General features: G+C 45.0%; 1 protein-coding gene and 1 long non-coding RNA gene across 5 annotated transcripts in view; one reads left to right on the forward strand and one right to left on the reverse strand.

Annotated features, from left to right (window-relative positions):
- drosha (ribonuclease 3 drosha) overlaps positions 1-27,254 on the reverse strand; it is a 268,462-nt gene that overhangs the window by 103,506 nt on the left and 137,702 nt on the right. For all 4 annotated transcript variants that reach the window (XM_050196330.3, XM_055063089.2, XM_055063088.2 and 1 more), the window contains 2 exons: positions 23,946-24,084; positions 10,527-10,747 (listed from right to left, as the gene is read on the reverse strand). In XM_050196330.3, the coding sequence (XP_050052287.1) occupies positions 10,527-10,747; positions 23,946-24,084 (360 nt within the window). The remainder of the gene's footprint in view (positions 1-10,526; positions 10,748-23,945; positions 24,085-27,254) is intronic.
- LOC129380894 (uncharacterized) overlaps positions 1-27,254 on the forward strand; it is a 100,428-nt gene that overhangs the window by 72,038 nt on the left and 1,136 nt on the right. The gene's annotated exons all lie outside the window — the stretch shown is intronic.

Below are 27,254 nucleotides of genomic sequence, written 5' to 3' on the forward strand. Positions count from 1 at the left end.
TTTTTTTTAGCCAAATTATGGCTGTAAATACAAAGTCAACATATCCATTCCTAACAGTGGACCTTTCTTGGACCAGGCCGGCTTTATCTGCCGGTAGCTCCATGGCACAGCGCTGCTGTCAGCTGTTGAAGACGGCAGTTGTGCTTCACAAGTCCACAGTGTACGAGGAATGAAGTGTGATTGGTTTTCTATGGAGCAAGGAACGAATGCCCATTGAAATCCACAGGGAAATGCAGCCCACGTATGGGGATAGGTGTCTCATTTTAAGAAATGTGAGGTGGTGGTGGTGTTGTGAATGAATGTTTGGTGTTTACTGGCGCAAGGGCCAGGTACGACCAAAGAGCGCCATGCTAGTGTTAATGATTTCGCAGTGGACTGATGAGTTCTGTTAAGTTAATGTGACGTGGCTGTAAAGGGGCCTAAAAAGGTTGACAAAATGGCATGAAATTTGCGTGTAATAAAATTATGGGAATGACTATTGACGTGTACTATGAACATTAAAATGCATTGAGAAAGAATGATGCAATATATATAAAACATGTCATTGTCTAGAGATATAAAATTGTCTAGAGCACTACTGCCTCACCAGGGCCCTTGAAACCCAAGGGCCTAGAGGCATGTGCTATACAAAGAAAACTATCGTAGAGGCATCCTCTGGAAAGAGGATGCACTACGTAATTAATGGGCTTGTAACGTGTACCACATCTTTCAAGAAAGCGAGGATTGCTTTGGTCTTAAAAAGCGGTTCTTCACCAAGAAACATGGCCGGATGCAGAGGGACGAGTTTGCAAATGGCCATGAAGACTTGCATAACAATGAGCATACGGGGAGGCCACGTGCATTGCTGACTGACGACAACCTGGCACAGGGGCATCTCAAATTTAGTGTTGCATGCTGCAAAGGGGCTAACGTCTGAACCAGTGTTGGGACTATGTGGGAAAATAGTGTATGGTACGTAGAATAGTACCTGTATTTGTAACTACCTGTACGTATTTTATTTTGGCCAATAAAAATTAAGGGCAAAGACTTTTTTATTCACCCTTGTACTTTGTACACATAGAAAGGAGGCGGTGCAATTGATACGGGGGCGTGTTAGAATAGGGCAAATACTACTAAATGAATCAGCGATGTATTGACGTATTTTTCTTTATTTATTTACAAATACTGCTGTCTCAGATTTAAGACAAAGCAAGAGTGGGTAAGTACATCAGGACAACATACAATCAACATCTCACATGTAAACGAACTTCGTCTACAAAACGCTCACGTGGCAATTCTCGGAGATGAGTATGTAGGTTATTCCAGAATTCAATGGTAAATGGCAAGAAAGAAAACTTTAAGCTATCTAAGTGAGCTCGAAAGGGAACGATATTCAAAGGATTGGCTCTTTGTGTTACACATGCCAAGGAGCTAACAAATGTCACAGATACGTCGACACTGACAGAAGCATGTACAATTTTGTGCAACATTATAATGCTTTCACATGTGCGCCTATGTGCCAACGGCTCAAGCGATAGCATCTTGTTTCATTCAACCTACTGGATAATTCGATCAATTTTGCCTGTCTCGTCAGGGTTGACTTAACGGAAGTTGACTGCAGTGACCACTCATGGTCTAGAAGGGCTGAGCCTTTTGCAATGTTTTTTGCATATGTCTGATGCAGATAGTCTTTACATTAAAGCATGCATTCAAGTAGCATTTTTTCTAATTCATAGCACAAAGCCAAATCTGTGACATCAGTTGTGACAAAATGCCAGTGCAGTGCCCTTGATTATGCCAAGAAAAGATTAAAGAAAGAATTAAGCAAAACTTTGGGTAAGTGTCATATGTAAGAAGCATGCAGAGGACGATGTGCACGTATCGGTCCGAATGGCACGAGCCCTCGAGGCGTGTGACCCGAGTTGTGATCTAGGGAGAAATGGCGCCAAGCTGGGGATTATCGACGTGGCTCTGGGCCAAGAAGGTTGTAGCATCACCATCGCACTGGTAACGGGAGCCATGGAGGTTCGGTCCAGTCTGTGATGCTGGCAGTCAAAGGTGTGGGCGTGGACCTCGACGATGTTCGAGCGCGGCTCCTTGGACTTGCTGCAGCCTCTCATGGCAGTGCCGGGCAGTCCAGGAAGGATCACCCTTCAGAAGCAGACCAGCATGTACGATAGTCCCCGGGGCGTCTCATCGGCACTCGAAGTAGCGGCAGAACCCGGAGTTAGGCCTAACCGGTGAGGCCGGAGTGCAACGTCACCAACGGAGTTCGGGTCACTGGCATCACATATGGATGAGTTGACTGGCTAACACCAAGGCAGCAACATTTACAGAGTTGGCGAGAACACTGACTATGATGAAAATCCAACACGCTTCAGACTCGGTAGATACGTGCGACGACGAAAGTCAGTAAGAATGGTCCTTTCTATTAGCGTCGCAGCCATAGGCTAGGGTGGCCTGACTTTTGCGTAGCAAACACCAAACATAGCCGGTAATAAGCATATGTTAAGTGATAATCAAGTAAATTTTAATTAAATTATGGGGTTTCATGTGCCAAAACCACTTTGTGCCAAAACCATTTTGTGATCATGAGGCACACCGTAGTGGGGGACTCTGGAAATTTTGACCACCTGGGGTTCTTTAACGTGCACCTAAATCTAAGTACATGGGTGTTCTCGCATTTTGCCCCCATCGAAATGCGGTTGCCGTGGATTATCAAGTAGGTTGCATAAGTGCTTATTATTTCTTCATTGTGTTTAGGTTGAGTGAGTTATATTTTGAGTTTGGGGTAGAGTGTAATTAAAATCTGTTTGTGGTGCTGCTCTGCGTCTTTCAGCCCCATCTCTCTTAACATCCGCAAGCCCCCAAGATCGGTGACGCACGACAATGAGCGAGCCTGCCAGGATCTGTTCCAGGATTCTATTCCGGCCCTGTCACTGATCTTGGTGGTTTAGAGATGGAGTGGGAATGTTTGGCTGCAATAGCTAAAGATTTAAACCTGTTGAAGGATGAGACGATGTTCTTCAAGTATGCTCAACAAGAAAAAGAAAAGCAACACGAACGGACGCGCGAAGAGCACAAAAGAGAAAAAGACATATTGGAGTTGAAGATAAAACTAGCAGAGATGGGTGTGGGCTCTCGTGATAGCACTAGTACACCCGGATCGGCGCCATCCGATTCACCTTCTTCCAGGCCAAGACAGATTTGCCCTAGGAAATTGGTGGCACCTTTCGATGAATGGAGGGATGACCTGGATGCGTATTTGCATCGGTTTGAAAGGATAGCAGTCGGGCAACGCTGGGAGAAGAGCGAGTGGGCTAAAGATTTAAGCCTGTGTTTAGTGGGCGAGGCTCTGAGTGTCTTTGGGCGTATGCCAGCAGAGGAGTCATTAGACTATAACAAAGTGCAGAAAATTTTATTGCAGAGATTCAAGTTGACCGCAGAAAGGTTCTGGGAGAAGTTTACGTAAGGTAAGCCTGAAGATTCAGAAACAGGCAAGCAGTTTGCGTGTTGTCTAACAATTTATTTTCAGAGGTGGATAGAGCTGTCAGAGACGGACAACACATGAAGGGGTTCGCGGCAAAGTCGTGGGTGAACAATTTCTTGCCAGGTGTAGCAGCAGTTTGGCAATATTCCTTAAAGAGAGCAAACTATAAACTGTGGAGCAGATGGCAGGACAAACAGACCAGTTCGTAGAGGCACAAGGATTGAAAAATTTGGGAAAGGGCGACAAAGATACGCACACGACAACAGTAGGAGAGATGAAGAACCAGGGGCAAATTAGCAGACAAAGGGGACTGCAGAAATGTTTTTCTGTAACAGGTTAGGTCATTTAGCGGTGAACTGCCGAATGAGAGGCAATCGTCACGAAGCACTGGTGGCGTGCCAGTTGTGCCAAAAGAAAGGTCACAGGGCAGACGAATGCAGGACTAGATCCATGGATAAGACGGCACGTATAGTGAGGTCAAGAGAGGATGGACAGAGAAAGCAGGACATGCCTGTACTGGAAGGCGAGGTGCAAGGACGCAAAGCTACAGTCTTGAGAGACACGGGAGTCAATACCATTTTAGTAAGGAGGCGTCTAGTGCCACCAGAAAGGATGGCCGGGTACTCTAAACCAGTAATCTTGGTAGATAAGTCCGATAAATATCTGCCAGAGGCACGGATTCAAATATCGACACTCTTTTTTACAATGCTGGTCACTGCTAGATGTGTGTAGGACCCCCTTTATGATTTGATTGTGGGAAATGTACCTGGGGTGAAGAAGGCAGACGACCCAGACTCAAGTTGGAAGAGGACAGGGAAGGACGTGGAAGAGAAAGAACACTCAGAAGTGCAAAAATAGGGGATACAAGAGACCGATGTAGCGGCTGCAGTAAAAACATGAGCAAGCAGAAGTAGTACCAAACCTCTGACAGCATTGCAGATGACAGCCATTAATGGATTAAATATAACCGCAGCAGAATTTAAACAATTGCAGAACGAGGATGCGTCGATACGAAAGTGTGAACTAAAGATAGGGGAACTGGTTTGAAGGAAAAGGAGTAGGGCATTAGTGAAGTTTATAAAGAAGAATAACCTATTGTACCGGAAGTGTGTGTTTAGTTCAGGTAGGGAAGTACTACAGTTGATGGCCCCGAAGGAGCTGAGGGATACAGTACTAAAGATAGGGCACAACAGTGTAATGGCAGGTCACCAAGGAATAATAACACGTTAGAAAGCATCACAGAAGAGTTCCTTTGGACCGGGGTGCAGTGATGTGAAACGGTATGTGAAATCATGTGATGTATGCCAAAAGACGGTGGCTAAGGGACGTGTAGGAAAGGTGCCTCTAGGAAAGATGCCCATTGTCGAGCTGCCATTTCACAGAGTGGCGATTGATATTGTAGGGCCTATTAGTCCAGTGTCTGGAAAAGGAAATACCGTATAATGCGGAATATAGGTCGACCCCCTTACATTGAAGCAAAGAAATCAATATAAAAATTTTAAGGCACAAAACTTGGTTTTATTTAGTGGTGCCGCCAAACCTGTCACATGATCATTCGACTGAGCTGTCTGAACTCTCGCCCGAAGACGACTGCTTTTCGCTGGCTGCGTCCCACAACATGTCATCCTCGGTGCCGTCCAAGGAGTTGCTAATGCAACACTTCTTGAATGCCCGCACCACCATATCGTCGGGCAGTGAGCGCCAAGCCTGCGACACCCATGTGGCCACAGTGGCGAGAGGCGGCCTGTGCAGCCGGCCGATTGGGGTCGTCGGGTTGTCGCCGGCCATCCACTGATTATATTGTTCACGGACACGGTCTTTAAAGGGCTTGTTGAGCACGACGTCCAGTGGCTGAAGTGTTGAGCTCATGCCTCCCGGAATGACGGCGAGTTCTGTCCTCCCGTCGTGGAGTGCCTGCTTCACACCTGCGGTCAAATGCCCGCGAAAGGCATCCAAGACGAGCATGCTCGGACACCGCAGGAGTGCGCCGGGTCGCCGATTATAGACGGTCTTAATCGAATTGAGCATGAGGGCCTCGTCCATATAGTCCTTTTCATTCACGCGAACGACAACATGCCGCGGGAAAGCCTCTTTCGGCGTCGGACACCAAGGGGGCGATAACGATGCGGATGCCGACAGGTCTGCGCTCCTACATGTTGCCAGACAACTATTCATGTTGTGCCAAGGGCCGGTATATAAGTCGAGGGCTGACCTTTTAGTAATATTTTTTGGAAATAACCTCGACCTATATTCCGCACTATACGGTAGGTATGTGCTCACGCTAGTGGATGTAGCTACCAGGTACTCTGATGCTGTAGCGCTGAAAACGGTAGATACCATTCGGGTGGCCGAAGCATTATTGGAGAAGTCTGCCCAGTATGGCATGCTCAGGGAAGTTTTGAGTGACAGAGGCTCGAATTTCACATCGGAAGTTATGAAGGAGGTAAATATACTGTTGCCCATGGATCAAAAGCTAACCAATCCATATCAACCGATGGCAAACGGTTTGGTAGAGAGGTTTAACGGAATGTTGAAGACAATGCTAAGGAGGATGTGTCAGAAAAAAACGAAAGACTGGGTTAGGTATCTGCCAGCACTCTTGTTCACTTACCAAGAAGTGCCACAAGCTAGCTTAGGGTTATTCCCATTTGAGATACTATACGGGAGAGCAGTTAAAGGACCAATAACCATTCTGAAAGAGCTGTGGTCCAGAGAGGAATTGGACCATGAGGAAAAGACCACATACATGTATGTACTAGAATTCCAAAACCAATTAGAGGCAACCTGCAAATTGGCCCACGAGAAGTTGGCACAAGCGAAACGGATACAGAAGAAATATTATGACCGCAAAGCAACGCACCAAAAGTTAGAATCGGGAGACAAGGTGTTGATACTACTGGCCACAGATAATAATAAGATGCCTATGCAATGGAAGGGACCTTTTACGATTAACCAAGAGAAAAATGAGTTGAACTATGATATTGTTATGCGAAGGAGGAGTCAGTAAGACGAGCAACTATTTACAGGTTATATTTATAACAGCGGTTGCAGCGCTGACCACTTAGATTCACAGCGCATGCCCAGTTCGTTCTTCCTCCACTTTTCTCAAGTGATCGCACCCATGTGCCTCGATCAAACAATCAAATACCACACGTGTGTAGCATAATCCCCTGGCGACAGAAGCGACGTCCCGGAGCATCTAAATGTCATCACTGGGAGGGTGATACTGCTTCAGTCGTGTAACGTGCACAATAACACTGGACTGGGAAGCAGATGGGGCATCAGGGGCGATCTCCTAGGTGACGGGAGTCACGGCCCGAAGCACTCGGTATGGGCCTTCGTAACGAGACAGCAGTTTTTCTGACAGGCCCGACCTGACGCGACGGAGACCATAGAAGACCAAAGAACCAGGCGGGGAGTGCACGTCTCGGTGTCACCAGTCGTACAAACGCTTTTGACTCGCTTGAGATTTCAGAAGGCGGTCAGGGGCTATTTCCCTTGCGTGGGCACAGCGGGCAATGGCGTCAAGTGCATATTCACTGGTCGGTGCCGCGTGAACAGGGAGCGTTGTGTCGAGGGGCAGTGCTGGTTCTCGACTGAACAGAAGAAAAAATGGGGAATAACCGGCTGTGTCGTGGCGTGAGGAATTATAAGCAAATGTGACAAACGTTAGAGCGAGGTCCCAGCCAGTGTGGTCTGAAGAGACATATTTCGCGTGCATGTTTCGATATGAATGTCCGGCCACAGTCTGTGAGTTGTCGCAGAGCTCCATGTAATAAAATCACGTCGCGTAGAAGAAAATCGGTGACATCCGTGGCGCAGCTTGTAGGAAGCGCTCGGGTAATGGCGTAGCACGTGGCCACAGCGATCCACCTGTTCCCAGAGGTAGAAAGAGGAAAAGGGCCAAGTCCAAAGCAACCCGAAAGAATGGTTCCGCGGGAATGTTGATGGTGTCTTGCATCGCTGGCATTTCTCACAAGCAGCTACGTATCTTCGAACGGAGCGAGCAAGCCCTGGCCAAAAGAAGCGTCAGCGGATCCGGTCGTAGGTATGTGACACACCCAGATGACCGGCAGTGGGGAGTTCGTGAAGTTCGAGGAGAGCATCCGAGCAAAGGTGTTTAGGGATCCCAAGAAGTAATGCAGGGCCGTCGGGGTGAATGTTGTGGCGGTAGAGTATGCCACCTTGAAGTGCGAATCAGAAAAGGGAACTGTTGGCAAGTGACGATTCCAGGCGGTCAATGATGGTACGCAAGAACGGGTGACGGCGCTGCTCGTCGGCGACATGGAGCAGTGGAAAAACAGAAAACACAGGCGTCAGTGTCAGTATCAGACGTAGAAGTCGCGTCTTCAACTGGGTAGCGAGAGAGGCAATCTGCGTCCTGGTGTTGGCGTCCCTACTTGTAAGTCGCTGTGTAGGGATATTCTTGTAGTCGGAGGGCCCAACGACCGAGCCGGCCATAGGATCCCTGAGCGACGAAAGTCAACAGAGCGCATGATGGTCTGTGATTACTGAGAAGGGCTTGCGATATAAATATGGGCGGAACTTTGAAACAGCCCAGACGAGAGCAAGACATTCGCGCTTGGTAATCGAACAGTTGCGCTCTGCAGTTGTCAGGAGCCGTCTAGCATAGCGCTAGCCCAGTTCGTTCTTCCTCCTCTTTTCTCGAGTGATGGCGCCCACGCTCCTTGTTCGAACAATCACATGCCACACGCGTATAGCAATATCTCAGCTCAAGACCGTAAGAAGGTGTTACACATCAACATGTTGGAAAAGTATGAAGAAAGAACGGAGATAGAAAAGGGGAAGAACGAGGCGAGGACTAGAGTTTGCATGGTGATTGCCGAAGAGAAGGACCACGGGGACATGCACACTTATATCGATAAGAAGACCATGGGGGTAGAGAGTGTTAGGTTGAACAAATCCCTAGCTGCAACACATGTAGAGAAGTTGAGAAGGTTGATTCACAAGTTCGAGAAAGTGTTTTCAGATCTCCCTGGGCAGACAGAAGTAGTGCGGCGTGAGCTACAGCGTTCAACAGAGGAACCAGTGCATGTAAAGCAATATCCGCTACCCCTTGCAATGCAAGAAGTGATTGAAAGTGAGATCGACGAGACGTTGAGGCAAGGAATCATAGAAAGGGCTAATTCTCCTTATAACGCACCATTAGTGGTGGTTAAGAAAGCCGACGGTTCTAATAGAGTATGTGTTGACTTCAGGACAAGGTATTGAAAACAGACAATAGACGTGCTAGCAGCAAGAGTGGCAAATAAGATATATTTCTCAAAATTGGACTTGCTTAAAGGATACTGGCAGATTCCTATGGAAGAAGCGTCCAAAGAAAAGACAGCTTTCTCGGGCTCGAAAGGACTATTTCAATTTAAGTATATGCCATTCGGTTTAAAGACAGTGGCGGCAGTGTTCACAAGACTGATGAGACGGGTCCTACATGGTGTGCCGCATGTTGAACACTACCGTATTTACTCGCATAATGATCGCACTCGCGTAATGGTCGCACCCCTGAATGTTGTCAAAATTCGATTTTTTTTCTTTCCCGTGTAATGATTGAACCCTGAACTTCTCACAGCGATATGTCGTGTGCCAAGTCCAGCTAATGATGATCGCGCTTACCATCTGTCGAATGCTACGCGAACGACTCTTGAAGACATACCAAGCGGTCTGCACGCACCCAACATTCTTAAGCAAATACCTCATTTCATTCCGTTCATCACTTTCCACACTTCCATGAAAAAAAAAGCTGCTACCAAACTTGCCTCGGCTTTATTATTTGTAGGCTTCACAATGGTTTTGGTCAACAACAACAACAACATAAAGGGCGCCTTTCGATCCTTCTCGTCTGCACTCGTGGGCACGCAACAAATCGCAAGAGGCAACGATAGTAGCCACATTTACACTGATACGTTAGAAGTGTACCCTATTCATACGCTGACGCTTGTAACGCAGCTATTTGCCCACCCTTAGTGGAAACATGCCGTATTAGGATAGCAGTGAAGAGAAATGCCGCAGTTTCCACAGCATGCCCGCCATGTGTTTCTGTCACTGGCAGCTAAGCGCACCCATCTCTGTTTCTGTCCCCTCAAAGAGGACATGGTTATGTTATTTGCGCAAACTTGCCAATATTAACGATATTATTCATTACTGATACGGAAGAAACTGTTTCAATGCGCGTAATGTACTCATGAGAAGAAAAATAATAGCGTTCGGCTTGCTCCACTGGCTGCCATTTTTGTTTTGGTGTCCCGTACTGACAGCGGCAGCCGCCTGCTTGTCAGTCTGCAGAAAATTCGGTATGAAAAAAAGAACATGTTTCTTTTCGTGGCAAATTTAACCTGCGCAATAATCACACCCCTGAACTTGCGTCAATATTTTTGACAAACAAGTGCGATCATTATGCGAGTAAATACGGTATATTAACGACATACTGGTTGCCACTGAGACGTGGGATGAACATCTTCAGGCCCTGGAAAAGCTACTAACGAGAGCAAAGAATGCGGGGTTGACGATAAAACCAACCAAATGTGAGCTAGGGTACAACGTTGTGGAATTTTTGGGACACAAATTGGGAATGGGACAAGTAGAGCCCAAGGAGAATATCCTAGACAAGATACAAGCAGTGAGCAGGCCTAAGACAAAGAAACAAGTACAATCGTTTTTGGGACACACAGGATTACTAACGTAGCCGGTATAAGCACATGTTTAGTTATTATCAAATAGGTTGCATAAGTGTTAGTATTTCTTCATTGTGTTTTAGTTTGAGTGAGTTTTATTTTAAGTTTGGGGTAGAGTGTAATTGAAATCTGTTTAAAGTGCTGCTCTGCGTCTCCCAACCCCACCTCTCGTAAAATCCGCATGCCCCCGAGGTCGGTGACTTAAGCCACTAATGATGATATATTTTGATGCCTCTGACCACTAAGACGAAAGAATGAAACAGGACATACACGTGCCTGTGTAGGTTAAGTCATATTGTTTTGTTGAACTTTCTGTTCAAAACAACATCCGCAACCCTGATGCTCTAAATGTTTTACCTTTAACCTACCTTAGCAAGAACGGCCAAGTGCTGGTTCTGGACAATGGCAGCTCGATAGGTGGCCAATCCACCTTCTTCAAGGTCGGCGAACATAAAGAAAAGGTGGATGCTTGAGAGAAACTCCACCACTGCATCACCAAGAAACTCCAACCGCTCATTATGGCTGATGCTGGATGCCGTCTCCTCTTGTCGGCCAAAGCGTGACATGATGTTGATCAAGGTATTGATGCCTGCAATGCAGAAACCAAGGTACAGTTTACACACAATGAATTTCCAAAGAGCTGCACGAGTGAAATATGTACAGTACAAATTGAATATATACAGTCAGAATATGTACGGTCAGTACAAGTGGAATATGTATAGTAAAAGCTTAAAGCGCATAGGCTTTCTTTATGAAAAAGCCAAATTTCTTTACAGTTGGCAATATGCCTTACCAAACAGCAGACCAGTCTGCTGATTGCAGATCCTGCTGCAGGCTGCAACCCTTAAAATTTGAGGCTTCAAGCCTTGTAAACTTTTTACTTTGATGTTACAAAATCACATAACATGCACAACTAATGCAAATATGCTGGAATTCAAAATTTTTTACTTTTGTGCAAAACACAAACATGTAATTTATTAAATGCATGCTTGCAAGTGTGACACAAGTGATACGCATGGAATCAGAATAATTTCTTATAGGACAAAGCCTCAACAAAAAGATCTTGAAAAAGTGGAAGCTTGGGTGAGTTAGTGATTCAATATCAACATGTCTGCACAGCAAAAAAGACGAGGACAAAAGAAAGAACACCACAAAGGCTTTATGTTGCGTTATTTCTTCTGTGCTTGTTTTTTGTGCTGTGCAGACATGTCGGTACTCAACAAATAGCAAGAAGGCACAAAAAGAAACCGAGGTACTAAGGCAGAACTGAGCTACATTCACTTTTTAACACCACTGAACATTAGGGCTGTGCAAATACTGAATACAGTAAACTCCCGTGAACCCATGAATCGCATATCTCAAAATATTGTATAAGTCAAAAGATTTGAAAAATGCAGAACCCTTTCCCGTAAGTGCCATACATTTTTCACCCCATTACACCCCTGTTATTTCCTGGTGAGTTCTCGTGATCTTGAAACCTTGACTGACCAAGAATCGCCGCCATCGATATGTAACACTTACACTTAAGTAAACCTGAACACATAATACATGGAAAATGCTGTACAACACATGGGTCTAGGACAAAAAGGAAAAGGAGTTTCAGTTGCAGCACTTTTTGCCACTGTAAGCATCAGCAGGAGGCAAATCAGATCAATCCACAGTGGACACATGCGGAAAACAGAAAGAGAAAAGGGATGGTGAGAAAGTTATGTCACAACCGCAAGTTTTGAAGACTTAACATTATCCCCTTGTTGGCTATGTGTTGATTGAAGATTTTATCAGCATTAATTGTAAAGTAAGAAAACTTTCAACCTCACAGCGCCACTGTGGTCTCATCACAAGTAATGACTGCACATACACATCACGTGCAACAACACAATTAGCAAGAGCTGCATGAGTACTCAGCAAAAATGGCTGGGCACATTGTGGACTCTCGACACCTCAGCGTGTTCGGCAGAAGTTTTTGAACCGAGTTGTTACATCATTATTTGTTTTCACCCTGAAACGAAAAAAAAAATAAGAAAGAAAAGAAAGGTTTTCCGTTCAGGTTGGCCATATTCTCTGGAGCTTTTCATCCACGCATTGCCTGCACTTGTGGCTCAAACCTGCTACCTCATCTATAGTTGCGCACGAGCTTGCTGTCATTTTAAAAGTAGCAGTGTCATGATGCCAGTTTTCCATGTGTCGCCCATGAGGAGGCAGGCAAACTGGTAATACACTCACAAGCATTTTAAATGTGCCTTTCCAAACATCCAGCACTGCGCTTTCACCTGGTACCGTTGTTTGATAAGAGGGTTCATTGGGCAGCTGCCATCTATGCAAAAGTGAATGTGACCTGCAAATTTTACTTCTCTTCTCAAAGTTTATGTTCATTTTATCTAACTGTCAGTTGCAGACTGCAAATGTGCATACCACTGAACCTTCGGCAAAGTATCTTACTACCTTCAGCATGCCACAGAAAAAGGAAGCTGGCAAAGGAATGTGCTTTGTACCCGTTTCAGACAAGTTGCACAGTTCTGACAGATCAGACAACTCACATGCACAGTTTTCATCTCCGATGATGAATGAGCAAATTGACTGAACATGTTCTGTAGTTCACTGCAATGCAGAATTCTTTTTCTTATTTTTTTTTTTTGTACCTCTGAGCAAGTGGTCGACCTATATTCCAAATCAGCGTACATTCCCCTTAATAGGGTGTGTGTGTGACCAAAGTGTGTGTGTGACAATTTGCTGCGTGTGTGACCAAAGCTTAGCGGCATAATCGATATTCAAGAAACACTGCCAGGTGTACATTCGTTTCAAAACATTTCTTCGTCTGGTCACAATAAGTTTTTCCTTTATTTGAAATTTATGCCCCTTATAGGGCAATTTCCACACCAACCAATCCTGGTCTTCTGACAGCCAATTCTGAAATGCATACTGGGTGAAGCAATCCAAAGAAAAATTAAAGTTGCAATATATATAACCAACATGCAGAAAGGTAAAACGGCCTTTTTCTTGGCCTTTTAAAGGGACTCGAAACGATTTTGACAATATTGCACAACTGTACTGAGTCATTAAGGTAGCTCTTTCTGATCATTAATTCATGCATCTAAGTGCTCCACATAAAGCGCGTAATTTATTACAAGGTTTTAAAAATGTGCATTGCTACCCATAGGCACCTACTATGGGGGAGGGGCTCCGAGCTCAGCCTCCCCGCCCCCGCCCGGCGATGGCGAAGCCTACCCGCCTCCCCTCCACCTAACGTGTCATTGCAAGAGTTTTGTCAACCACATCATTTGAGGTTTTTTTTTTACTTGCCTCGACCTTGTTACTTAAAATTTTATTGTGGCTAATAGCTTACTGTATCACTGTTGGCGCGGACGTGCACCGATTTTAATTCACACTTCGCTTTATTTCTGCAAATCCTGAGTATAGGAGAACAAGCACATTAGAACTTCCAGCGGCGGCTGCCTCGTCCGTATTTTCTCATTTCAACATTGTTTTAAATTTCCACTCTAAACACTATGCACATACACAATATATTTAAATATGTACACAGGAAAAAGTTTATTACCGTATTTACTCGCGTAATCCTCGCACTTTTTTTCCCTGAAAATCAACGCGAAGTTTGGGGGTGCGATAATTATGCGGGGAAAATTTTCAAGCAAACGTATCGGTGTGTTAAATGCAAAGATGAATGGGTACAAGATCAGGATTGTCAGGTCCGCAATTGTAAATATAACGAAAACATTACTTTCAAGCGTAACTTACCTTCGTTATGAAAGTACAAGGTGAACGTAAGCTCAAGCTGCTAAAGCACTTTATTTGCCGCGCGCAACCTCCCCGCCACTACTCGCGTTGCGTACGTCCTGCAGGCAACGAGGCCTGCGAGACACCGGAGAGCTGGAGACACCTTCGCAAAATGGCGTAGCGGTGGTGAGTGGATGAGCGGTAGCGGCGGTGGCAGTGGATGATAGCACAGTACCGCCGCCTAGCAGCACGCGCGCCCAACCATGGCGATCGCTACGACAAGCAGACGGCTCGCGGCAGTAATTTTGGGGGTGCGATGATTATGCGGGGAAAAAAAATTTCCAATTTTTGATAGCCAATGTGGGGGGTGCGAGCATTACGCGAGTGCGAGCATTATGCGAGTAAATACGGTATATTTTTTATAGAGAAGGAGGTAGCGAATTAACAATTATTTCTAAAGGTATGGATAGCTTATGCCTAGAGAATGAATATGTTGCTGTATGTTCACCCCACTTCAAAATGCTTTGCGTGCTTTTTTGGCCCTCCAAAAAACCTGTAGGCTTTAGTGACCCCTTCGATAGAGTCTTTTATCAACGGCGTGTGAAATGCATGTGAATGATATGTGTCTCAGTTTCGCTTCTCTTTTCAATCGACTAGCCATATACAGCTTGGCTGTAGAACATCGTGATCAAGCTAGTGCCTTATCTGCCACGCCTTGGCCGAAGTAACCTGTCGCGTTTGGTGTTAGTCGAAAACAAGCTGTGATAGCTGTTGTCTTAGCGTAGACAAAATGCATAGATGGTTCTTTTTTTTTTTTTTTGCAACAAATCCTATCACCACAAAAGTGAATTGACAACGTCAGTGTAAATGTTTAAAGTTGTATTTTGTTTCGTCCCAGTTGCCATGTGTTTCTCTAAGTTTACGCCGGTGCTATGATCGGTCCCATCTTCTTCGATCACACGCTGACCAGACAACATTGAATGGACGAAATACTGGAAGGAGTGGTGGATGAGTTTCTCAGTGAAGTCCCCCTATCACGTCTTCCACTTCCGTGGTATCAGCAAGATGGGGCACCAGCACACAGCAGCAACAGAGCACGAAACTGGATGGATGCGATTTTTCACGCAAAATTGGCCGGCCAGGCCACCCGACCTCTCTCCACTCGATTTCTTTCTTTGAGGTTATGTGAAAGATCGTGCTTACATGATCAAGACGGACGTCAGATTAGGTCAAGGCAAGGACAACGAATGTCTGGTATGGAATTCCAGCGTCGGTCATCAAGAAAGCCACTGTAGATGTGATAAAGCGAACTGAGTACTGCGTAGCTGCAGAAGGAGACACCTATTCTAACATGCCCTCTAGGCAGCAGCTGGTGTTTAACGGCGCTTACGAATTCATAGATAATAAGGGCACACTGAAATCTGATGTATTTTTTTTGTTTGTTTTTTGTGCAGGCGTCGATTGCCAATTTGGCTCATTTAGAAGCGCTATATTTACTTTCTTGAACGCATCGGTTTTGCTATTTCTCTACACGTGGGTCGCTTCCCAGTCTGTTTATTTCGCTTTTATTTTTTCCCACGACCCTGTTTTTGCAGCACGTATACACTCTCAAGAAAAATAAAACCGTTACTTTAATTTGGCCTTGGTCCGAAGCAAATTTCTGGCGTGAAATATAGCTGTGCGCACACTCTGTCGATTCGGTGCGAGCAATGCTGGGATTTTGAAACATGCTATGTGTATTACATTGCTTTTCGCGTTTCATGCGTGGTCAGAGCGGCGTTTCGACCGCATTATCAAGGGGCTTTTGTTATCAATGGGATCAGTCGGCCTTGAGATACGGATAATAAGTGTGACGTAGAGAGGAAGGAATAGCTGCAAAGCCGCAAAACCTGCTGTTGGTGCTCTTTCCGTACCATAATTAAGGTGATCCACTGCCTTTTCGGGTTTGCGACAGGCAATGCAGTTGCTTTCAATAAGCTTATTTGAGGGCGCTGCTTTATGATGCGGTGGGAGCGTGGCCATGTGGTATTTTTTATATTTCGTGAGGTTTTTTTGCCAGTTGGAAAAAATTGCAAGCAATTAGTACGTCGATGAAAACACGGCAGTTAGATGTCATTCGGGGGTGCCTGGGGGTGCCTACATATGCCTCATTGACACTTTGATAATTTGGATAGTACTTCTCGAATTAGATAATTATTTGCAATTGTCAAATTAAATTTCAGGAACGAAAAAATTAATGGTGGCTACTCCACTGTACTGGAAACAATATGCAGTAGGTTTTCTTTGAGCAACGCAACTGCTTTTAATTTAAGTCTTGGTGCATGGTAGTTGGGACACCCTGCATATATCACTCAGTAACCGAAATAAGGCCAAGCCGGATTCACTTGAAATCAGAATCAGCAGCAGTCACACCCAGCAGCACTTATACTCGGACTCACAGAATAAGAAAAAAAGACAGAGCGAGGCTGCAGTTTCGCCGGAAACGCAAAGCAGTATTAGTGATAGTGAAGTATACGACAATTACACAAAGGAAGATTACACCACCGAGAGACGCCAGATTCTTGGTGGTGGGAGAGCACTCAGGCTGTGAAACTGAACTGTCTCGTACTATGAGGTCTTCTAAATTCTCATATAAGGCCGTCACTTCAGTGAACAATTCTCTGATGTCCCACAAAGTTTCTTCAAGTGCAAGAAATATATATATATATATATATATAGGGTTAGGAAAGCTGGTGCCCCCCCCCCTCCTTCCCGGAAAAATGAAAACTTTCCGCCTATGTCGCTACCGATCGCAGCATGCCACTCGGCTGAGTTTTCAGCCACCCCTGACCAGGTGACACAAGGTGACCATATGACGCCAGTAGGGCGAGCTGTCCAATTGGCTGCCTAGGGCTTGTAACCGATAATTTTCCTTACTTCATGGCGAATAAATGTAGTTTGTAATAGTTGGAATGTTAGTCGATTTGTTTCTATAAAAAAGAAAGTAACAGAAAGAGAATGCACAAGGACAACTTATCACTACACTCAAGACTTCCAGCACATAGCAAGTGTCGTCTGCTTGTGTTACAACGTGCTCCGTGATGATGAGAGCTCTGCAGTCAGTGTTGGTCTCAATTTTTCTTTTCGCGAGCGCCATGGTTCGCCCCTGTTACGTTGTGGGCTGCAAACATAGGCACAATGTCAAGCTACGACATCATGTTCCTCTGCAAGGCAGCAGAAGGGCGGAATGGCTGCAGCGCATGACTGTTGGTATCCGATCGGCAGCAGGATTTGCGCGTTTGCGACCGTCACTTTATGCCAGAGGATTGCTAGCATAGTAGTGTTTCGCGTGTCCAGTATTAGGGTAAATGCAAGCGCAAGCGGACTCGGCCTGGGTGTTTCACGGGATGAACGGAGGCGCAGACGTGAATGGTCTGCACAGTGCAGCCACCTGGTGGCACAGAGCTCAACCAAATAAAGGACTAATATAGCAGTAACGAAGTGTACTCTACTTCGCTACTGGCATAAATTTTTGGCAGGAGCATAATCGTGAACACATTGTTTTTCTAAATGTTTAAAATGTTTTACACTTAATAAGACCAATATTAGTCCTTTGTTTGGCCTGTTAAGCTCTGCGCCACCAGGTGGCTGGACCGTACAGATAGATCAGGCCCACGGAGGAAGGAAACTAAGGAGAGGCCCTGACGTCACTCTTTGTGAAGCTAAAGTGAAGCCGGAAGTTCGCGTTGCTCATGGCGTTGCTCCGCCTATCGGGCCAGCTCTCCTCTCTTGTTTACATTTCTCGCGAAACCACGCCGCATTGCGCGCAACCGTGCTGCTCGGACGCGCGCGCTCCGCAGCAATACTAAGCAATCGTTAGCACGTTAGCATGATTCCGCGAAAGAAGGCAAAATTTCCCGCGGATATTTCTTCGTCTGTAGCCATTGCCGTGGCGCGGTGCATTGCGTACAGCGTTGCATGCGCGTTCGTTTCACGAACTTTAGTTCCTCCTGTCCCACCTGGCCACAGCAACATCCAGTAGAGCACGGTCCAGATAACGCAGCGCAACAAAACACGGAGACCAACACAAACCTGCCCGCACGGCGCCTTTGCCACGGTACGAAAATTACGGAGCAACACGTGTGAGCGCACAGAACCAAAACAAAGCCGCCATTGTGGCCCGAAAGGCGTGGCCGCTACGGCAAAGAAATAAAAAATCAGCAAAAAAGAGGAGAACGTACTACATCACTTCCTCCACACTTTTCTCCTAGCGCGCGGAGGGGGTAGGGCCTCTCCTCAGTTTCCTTCCTCCATGGATCAGGCCTTTCGCGTACGTCTATGCTAAAGCTCCTTCATTAAAGCAGTAGTACCATGGAGGGGATTTAGTTTAAGCCTGCACTTGTCCATGTAAACGCCCAGCTCATATGTGGTTACCAGAATACCGGACATGCTCGGCACTACGACAGAATGTTTGCAATGCACGCTGCTTCGATAGCTCTCGCTTGGGATCAACTGCCAGGTAGCTGGTGGAGAGGGAGAGGCTTCGTGTGATGGCTCCAAGACAACCGAAAGTAGATGACACAACATCCCATCATTACATAGGGCCAGTGAAGTTGGCGCTTCGCCCCAATCATTCGGCAAACAAGCTGCGGATAAAATGTATGGCTATAGAGGAGGGTAACTTGCAATCGTTCATAGGTCTCTTAATATGAGACGCTTCACACAAATTGTGGTGTGAATGATTTATTATAGCTGCACCCTACGTGTCTACAAAATTTGACCAAACCATTTCAGGGTCCCTTTAAAGTAGGCAAATGGTTGCATATTTTGCAGACAGCAAAGCCCACTCTGCATATTAAGTGGGTGTAGGTTTCCCTTACTACAGTCGCTGACCGATGATTACTGATCCGGACATGCTTGGTAATTTGGACAGCTTCACGGCACCCCCAACTGCCCCATAGACTTAATGTGTAAAGATGACCGATATTTCAGACAGCTGCCAGCTCTACATTCGATTATCTGGACTCCGTCTATGGCTGTAGCTTACGTGGACTCTGCCGCCATTATCTCCTCTGGCAACCTACACGAGACATCACCTACGGCCTCAGAAATTACACGCTCAATGGTAATCTCTGAGGCCTTGCCTTGGTCGGAGCCCTACGCCTCAGAGATTTAACTGAAAATGCCGATCTTGGAGGCTTTGCCTAAAATATAGGTCACATCAACATCGTGATCATCACATCCTTTTCCGGCTATTCCGGCAACCCCGCACTTATCGCGCTTAGAGTATACTAGACAATGATCGAGTGGGCCGAACGACGCTCTCCCATTGAGGTGCCGTGTGAAAAATAAATTGTGCGAGGGCGCTACGAGCGAACTGGATTGGGGCGAAGACGCGCTTCGCGGCATATTCAACATAATTTCGCACTGCAAGCATTGAGACCGACTGCACACATGCACTCTTGTAATGCTGCTTTATTTCAACTGCAAATTTATATTGACACCTTTTTGCTATGTATACATATTTGAGGCATGAGTTATACTACATGACGTCTTCAATTTTGCTGTCGTTGTCAAGAGTGTCGTCTGCTAGCCAGCATGCGCTTATTGCGCGGACGCTGCTGGACGCCAGTTTTTCTCACAGAAAGTTTGTGCAGTAAAATTTTTTATGGTTTTACTTACTTTGGCTTTTGTCGGCTGGTACCAATTGTAGTTTTAGCCAGGTGTAACACGTAATTTAGTAACACGTAACATGTAACACGTAAAACACGTAAACACGTAAACAGTAACACGTAAAAGTAACATGTAATTTTTGTCAGAGAAGCTGCCGATCTGCAACATGAAGCTGCGTAAGAACATTTTATTGATGTCATGTCATTTTACGCGCGCTTCTTGTTGGTGGAATCTTGATCAGGGAGATTGATAAAAGGAAATGATATTAAAGTGAAATAAACCAGGTTTATTAACGCCGCGGCACGAAGAGATACAGATGACCAATGCACTTCTAGGTAAATCTAAATGTACAGTCGCGGTCAAAAATACGCGGCCCACGGCTCCAGTCGGCGGAGCGGCCGCGAGCCGCACCGCGGCGCTCGCGTCGGCGCTGCGAGAGTTTGCGCTCTGACGACAGGTATCTCCCTCGCTCTCGGGCGGATACGTAACGGACGATACGTAACGGGCGGATACGTAACGGATACGGACGATACGTAGGGAGATACCTGTCGTCAGAGCGCAAACTCTCGCAGCGCCGACGCGAGCGCCGCGGTGCGGCTCGCGGCCGCTCCGCCGACTGGAGCCGTGGGCCGCGTATTTTTGACCGCGACTGTACATAGAGATATATGTCCAAAACATATATGTAAGAGAAAAATTATCACATATTCTAAATGCACTGAATAAAAAAATGAATACTCCTGACAGGAATAACAGTTTCTTTTAAAATCTGCAGCAGTCCCAGGTGCTCACAATCGATTTTCCAAGAAAAGGAATCAAGGTAATTAGTGGACTGTGAAGAACAGTGTTAGGGAAAAGACATTGCCTATGTACTCAGACTGAATTGGGGAGACCGGGAAGTCTTTACTAACGTCCGTGGCTTGTCTGGCTATCTCCTTCAATGTGCCAGCAGGCAGAATAAAGTAGAAACAAATATATATAATCTAATTGAATGGTATTTGCTATTTAAATCGTATTCGACTTCGGAATTCACTGTTAAAAATTAATGAATAGCCGTTTCCGTTAGAATGTAATGCATAACAGCACCTTTTAAGTCTGTCACTTTAAGTCACTTTTTAAGGTGAAGGACCAATGTAAGTTGGCGACTCTTATTCTGAATGGTTCTGCTGCTGGAGAGTCGTGGCTGTTGTGCAGAGGCGCACCTGTTCCTAGATAATTATTGCACAGGTGCTAATCCGTTCTGCCTAACAAGTTCCCAGCTGTCATATAATATAAATGCCCCCTTTTGGGGCAGCCTTTAAATCCGTTAACTTGATTCAGGCAAGGAAAAAATTTTTTTGACACACTCTACATGTCGGCAACCCACTAAAACTGGGTGCCCAATATGGTACCACACTTTTATTAAACGAACACAGCAAGTCTACAAATATCTCTACGTGCATGTGAGGCATGCCATTCTTTTAATTGCTTCATTATTGTTTTTATGATAGTGCACCGTAATCTTGAAAGCAGCCGTTTATAATATAGAAGCTGCTTAGTTGAGTGGACAGACAGTTGGGAATGGAATTACATTTAGGTATGAAATACAAGATAAGCGTAACATGTTTTTCCCAGAAATCAGACTCGAGAATAATTTTTTTCGTTTACACCCCTAGAAAAAGGCCGAAGGACTCAGCTACCTCATTTTCTTAAATTTAATTTTTTAGTTAAACAAATCCTGGCGTTTTACTTTTGGCATTTCGATCCCATCAAATTTTGTGACCTGGTTTAAGCCTGTGAGCTCGAGTTGAGTAGCTCAACACCATATATCCACTATGCAGCCACTAATTAGACTACCGCGCAGCCTTTTTTTTTGTGTGTTTATTGTAGTTAAGCATGGACTGGACAAAAAATTTCACACGGCTTACGGGCGAAAGATTAGCATATATATAATGGCTACCCAAAACTGTTTTTGGCACCCGAGGTGCTACCGCAATAAAATAACCCATACCAATTACTCCGCATTCTGTTACCGGAAGCATGAATGGAATGTTGCACTGCAGTTTTTTTTTTTTCTATAGTACTTCCTGTAAATCTGAGTATGGGGTGCCGGATGGGGCAGATATGTTTTATTTGTTTGAAACAGCAAGTACGTAGTTTACATATGTTTTTCCGTCTGCATTTTGCAAGATCTACTGATGAAAAACTACCGTATTTATTTGATCCTAACATGCCCTCGATTGTAACATGCACCCGCTTTCTGTGACCAAAAATATTGGAAGAAAAACGCCCTCAATTGTAATGCACACCCGTTTCCCGTGACCTAAAAAGAGAAAAGTCCTTTACAGTACCACGCACATCATGATTTCATACAAAAATACAACATTCTCTCGTTTGGAAAGCGCTAAAATTGTGCTAAATTGCGCTAAATTTAGCGCTAAAAAGCGCTATGCGCTAAAATTGCAATAAATAAAAAAAGTCATAGTTTTGCCCCAAAGGTGAAGCATCGATTGCAATAGCAAATTAGTAGACAGCTATACGAAAAGTGTAGTAGTTTTATCAGTCATATAAACTTTTAAACATTCGCTTACTAATTAAAGTAGCAAGTATGATGTCATGCACGCACAAGCAAACATGAACACGTCTCCCTCAATGACCGCGGAAATTTTTTATCAAAATGCTGGAGTGAGAAAGTGTGATAGCAGGAGCGAGCGAATTGACTTTTGTGCGGCCTCTCGCTTTAACTTGAACTAAGTGACGAGAACACAGCGTGGTGCACCTAGATGCGTACACTCCGTCTCCATCGCAGATCGCTTTCAAGATCGGGGCCGCGTGGCCACGCTGTATGCAGCCGCCGCCAGAGTACCACGCTTCTGCTGTTTGTGCTAGTCCCGCACGCAAGTTATGGGAACTCTGAACACGCGTGATGCGGCGCGATTTCGGTCAGTCTCTGCACACGCGATCGATTACCTTTTATTTGCGGCATCGTGATGAACACTTGGCGTGTCTTTGCAGTCAGCACTTCCATGCTGATAGAGCAAACGCAGAAAACAGGAAGACGGACGGTGGACTAACTGTACTACACCACATGGAGGAAGCTACGGCAGCTAGACTCGAAGGGCATACGAGGCGGCCATTTTGAAATGCTGATGGCGACATGGGAAAACAGATTTAGGGTCGTACTTGATTCTAACACGCAAGCAATATTGAACCCGTTTTATCGAGAAAAAAGTCCGCGTTAGATTAGAGTAAATACGGTACAGTATATAAGCAAAAATACACATAAGGGATACATGCTCCGTGAAGAACAAGAAAAACATTTGTTCTCCAAAGGGAACCGTACAATAACATAGAAAAGATAGCCGACACTGCGGCCCGCAATGCACGCGCAATCACCGAGCAGCAATACAAAAAATTTTTTTTTTAAAATAGAAAGAAATGCAGCTATTCCTAAGGCATAAATACATGGCATATGCAATTATGAACACTGTTTGAGCGGTATAAGAATGTATACCAGTGCGCGAAGTAGTACGAATGACCCTTCCAAAAAGTACTGCCAGCAGTTTCCAATGGCACGACCTTGACACAGCCCAATCCACTTCGATCGCAGTGCCGCGACAGTATTTTTCGTCGTTGCATGCCTCACTGCATACCATGCGGTGCCCCAGCTGTCGTCCCACTCAACCGCATTCTATTACACTCTAGCGCTGCTCTCACCATTCTGTTTGATGAGTTTGCCTTTCGGACAGCGTACCACCATTTTGTGCTTGTTTAGTTTGCGTTCCAATCTTTCTCGTGAACTTATCGACAATCCACGTCAAATGGCACCAACGCAGGTGCTCTCGCAGTCCGAATGAACCCAAGTCCGCAACTGAAGAGCCTTATCTGCCACCTACCACAACGAGCTGAAATGCGGACATCATTAATGACCTGCTGGGCTGCAGTGTGCCAATTTTTGCCACCATTACATTTGATAACTTTGGAGACATCGACAGCACAGTGTCGTCATGTGCTGAACTGAAATATGACAAAATAACTGAGCAAGTTCTCCCCCCGTCAAACAGCAACTCTAACTCGGATGATGATGATGTGCCGTGTGCTCCAGAGCCTTCACACTCAGATCTGGCTTAAGCCTTTCCAGTCCTTGCATCGGTGTACAGCAACAGCACAAAACTGGTAGAAATACAGGCCTACTTGGTTGCACATAAGTGGAAGTGCGTGCAGCAACGAATGGACCCCTTATTCCTTGCACAGGGATTTTAAAACGTAAATATATATATTTTTTTGGATACATTCGTTTTTTAGGACATTAAATTGTTCGGACTTATTTACATTCCCCGTGGAGTTCAAATTATCAGTTGTCAAGTGTATTTCAATGTCACTGTTTCTGAAAGTTCAAGTGAAGCTCTTCAACCTCGCAAATGTACCTCTTTTTCGTGTGTTGAGGTAGTGTATGCGCCGATCCCCGTACTCAGGCTGCCTGATGCCACAGTTGGTCAGTGAGTTGCGTGCATGGTCTGGGTTAGTGCCAAAGTTCTCCCGGTAAGATGGATGTGTTAACGCCAGCTGCAAGAAAAAAAAAAACAGTTAAATGCAAATGGTCTCAGCATAGTTAAACATCATTTTTCCCTGGTATGGGAAAAGACATCATTTTACCATGATATTAAACAGAAATTATGCTTCGCAATACATGAGGAACTAATGCTTTCCAGTCATGTGTACAGTGTTTCTTACCAAGACAGTTTGTTTTATGGCACCTAGTTAAATTGTGTGTCTGATTGTTGCAATGAACAAAAAAAAGGAAAAATGATGAATCTGGTTGCGCGCTATTGTCTGTATACTGTAATGCCACCTTAATCAGTGTGCATGTCAAGAATACTATATATGAATGTCACATCCTCAGCTGCTTTAGAAATTCTATTCCAGCTTTCTTGCCAATCAGTATTTCAATCACATTAAAAACTAAAAGGATGACCAAATGTGGTGCTCTCGAAACTGCACATTTCAACGAGTTCCCTTTGTTGCCACAATACCTTGATGAGTATCCAGGGTGTCCACCAAGTTGGCATATTCAAACACTCTGATTTTGCCAGGTTTTTCCTGCCTCTTTCATGAACATTCCCTGACAGTCTATGCAACACCGAGTTGTAGGAGCAAGGAAAAAAATTGCGGTTTATACTTTGCCAATTTGCAATGCCAGTACATAATTTTCAAGGACTACTACAAGAAAGCTGTAAATTATTCGACTGATTCATGTGTTTCACGGTATTCCAACTACCTGGCCAGGCTCACACTCACAAAACAAGCAGAAGACGCACCATTATTTGTAGAATGTGTAGGTTCAGTTGAAAAGTTCACTTCTTTCTAGCATACCACTAGCTTCACAATAACCACTCGAGCTGTTAAGTTCCCCGATTCAAAATTCTTTTCCTCCTTGAATTTTCCAGAACTAACAAATTTCCTGAAAATTACAGGTTTTCCCTGATGGTAGATGCCCTCAAATTACGGCTACTGTTATTTCTATAATTAAAAGATTGCTGTGCGATCAATTTTGGGATAATGTTGAAACTGTAGTATAAGCACACAAGATAAAGTCTCCTCTTCATCAGATATGTTCATGTGGTAATTTCACCAAGCACTTCTCAGTGCAGAATGATTTCAGACCATAAAACCTATGGCCACTTAAGTAAAACAAGTATAAATGAGAAAGGGACAAGGGGAGCAATATTTCAAATATTTCTTATACTTACATTCTGGGTAAAAGTAGGAACGCAGTGGCACATGAATTATTAGAGGCTTTTCATATTCAGAGTTAGTTAGTTAACCCTTTGAAGGTTTTTGCCGTACATGTACGGCGGCGGTTTTCTGTCCCGCAAGGTCTTTGCCGTATGGGTACGGTTCCAACCCTCCGTTTGAAATTTCGCACCATAATGACGATGCGTGCTCACCGTGAGGTGCTGCCACCTCTTAGCACTTACAAGATGCATTTGAAATTGGTGCTACCTTCTTGGGGAGATAAACAGAACTGATTGCTAGCTTCAGCGCGTCGCTCAGACTGCGGCAACGACCTTTGGCGGTTTCGGTTTCGCCGCGTGATCGCAACGGAGGCGCACGAAACGTCATTTTTTTCTTTGTCGGCACTCTCTTGCAGGGCGGTGGAAGTTGATTTCTATCTTGATTGGCGCTGCTCTTAGCTTGTTTATCACCGCCGCTCGCGAGGTATTCTCGCTCTCAGCGGCAACGCGCTTTCGCGCTTTCGGTTCCGCCGCGTGATCGCAACGGAGGCGTGCGAAACATGATTTTTCTCTGTGTCGGCACGCTCTCGAAGGGCCGGCGGAAGTTGATTTCTATCTTGATTGGGGCTGCTCTTAGCTTGTTTATCACCACCGCTCACCAGGTATTCTTGCTCTCTGCGGCAACGCGCTTACGCGAGAGGGTGTCTCAGACCTCTGCCCAAGGCAGCCGCCCGCAGAGAAGATGTCACGTGTGCGCCAACACAACTCGTCGCTCCAAGAGGAGAACAGACATGCATTTTAGGAGTGCAGACTGTGATGAGGTGATGCGCGTAGACCCGTGTTTCAAGGAGTACCACACTGAAATACTATTGAACATTTTGCAGTTCTGAGTGATGCCGACACCAAAATACTGTTCCTAATTTTTTTTTTACTATTTATTCCCGACTTTATACATTTTGTACATTCAAGATCCGCAATAAAGTAATTTGACCACCTGGGAAAGCTTTTTTCAAAATAATTCGACCCTCAAAGGGTTAATGCGGCTTACTAAACAAACTCAAGTAAGCAAAAATCTGCGTTTTGAATCCTCAAAGGGTTAAATTGGATTTATTGAAAAAGCAACTTGGGCTTTGCTGTGTCAGACACGCGGTGTTAGAAAGTCAATGGTAGAAATAGTAAAACCGGTATTATTTAAGGTGTGTTGAGAAAGCCTACTTCATCTAAAAAATTCATATCTGTAAAAGGAACAAGTGACTCAGCTCCCAAAGTGTGAGTGAGGTGTAGTAGTGGTATGTGCAATACATATAGATCACGAAAATGTTTTTGTCTTTTTCTTTCGATAAGTGGGCATGTAATCAGAATGTGTAGTACTGTAAGTGGTTCTTGAAATTTATCACATATCGGCTGTGCTTCCTTTCTGAGTAGATAATTGTGTGTGAGGTGTGTGTGCCCTATTCGGAGTCCAGCTAATATTACCTCAGTGAAGCATTTTTGGTGAAAGCAGGTTTTCCATTCACCTAGCACCGGTTTGATGAGGTGCAATTTGTTATCTTTCAGGTTCCACTGACACTGCCATTTGTTTTTAGGTGCTCTGCAAATAGCTTGAAGCCCATCCTGCAAGGGTACCTTTATTTTAGATACAGTTTTGTGTTTCGCATTAGCAGCACATTTAATTTCCCAGGATCCCAACATGACTTGCGACCCAGCAGAAACGAATTGGGTGGTTTTGATTTATGCCCGACAGTGCTGTAAGATGTCGCCGATGAGAGGTTCTTGCTCGGATTTTAAATTGAGGGTTTTAAGAGCACTTAGGGAGTCAGTGAAAATGACTGCTTTTTTTGCGTTTTCTAGTTACAACTTCTAGCACTGCCATCCACAGAGCATAACATTCAGCTGTGAAATTAGAAACAAATGACGGGAGTCTAACAGTATGTTCCCAGGTTCCCGATATGACACTGCTTCCCACATAATCATGTGTCTTTGAACCATCTGTGTAAAACT

The sequence above is a fragment of the Dermacentor andersoni genome, chromosome 1, assembly GCF_023375885.2.
Source record: "Dermacentor andersoni chromosome 1, qqDerAnde1_hic_scaffold, whole genome shotgun sequence".
Taxonomy (NCBI): Eukaryota; Metazoa; Arthropoda; class Arachnida; order Ixodida; family Ixodidae; genus Dermacentor; species Dermacentor andersoni.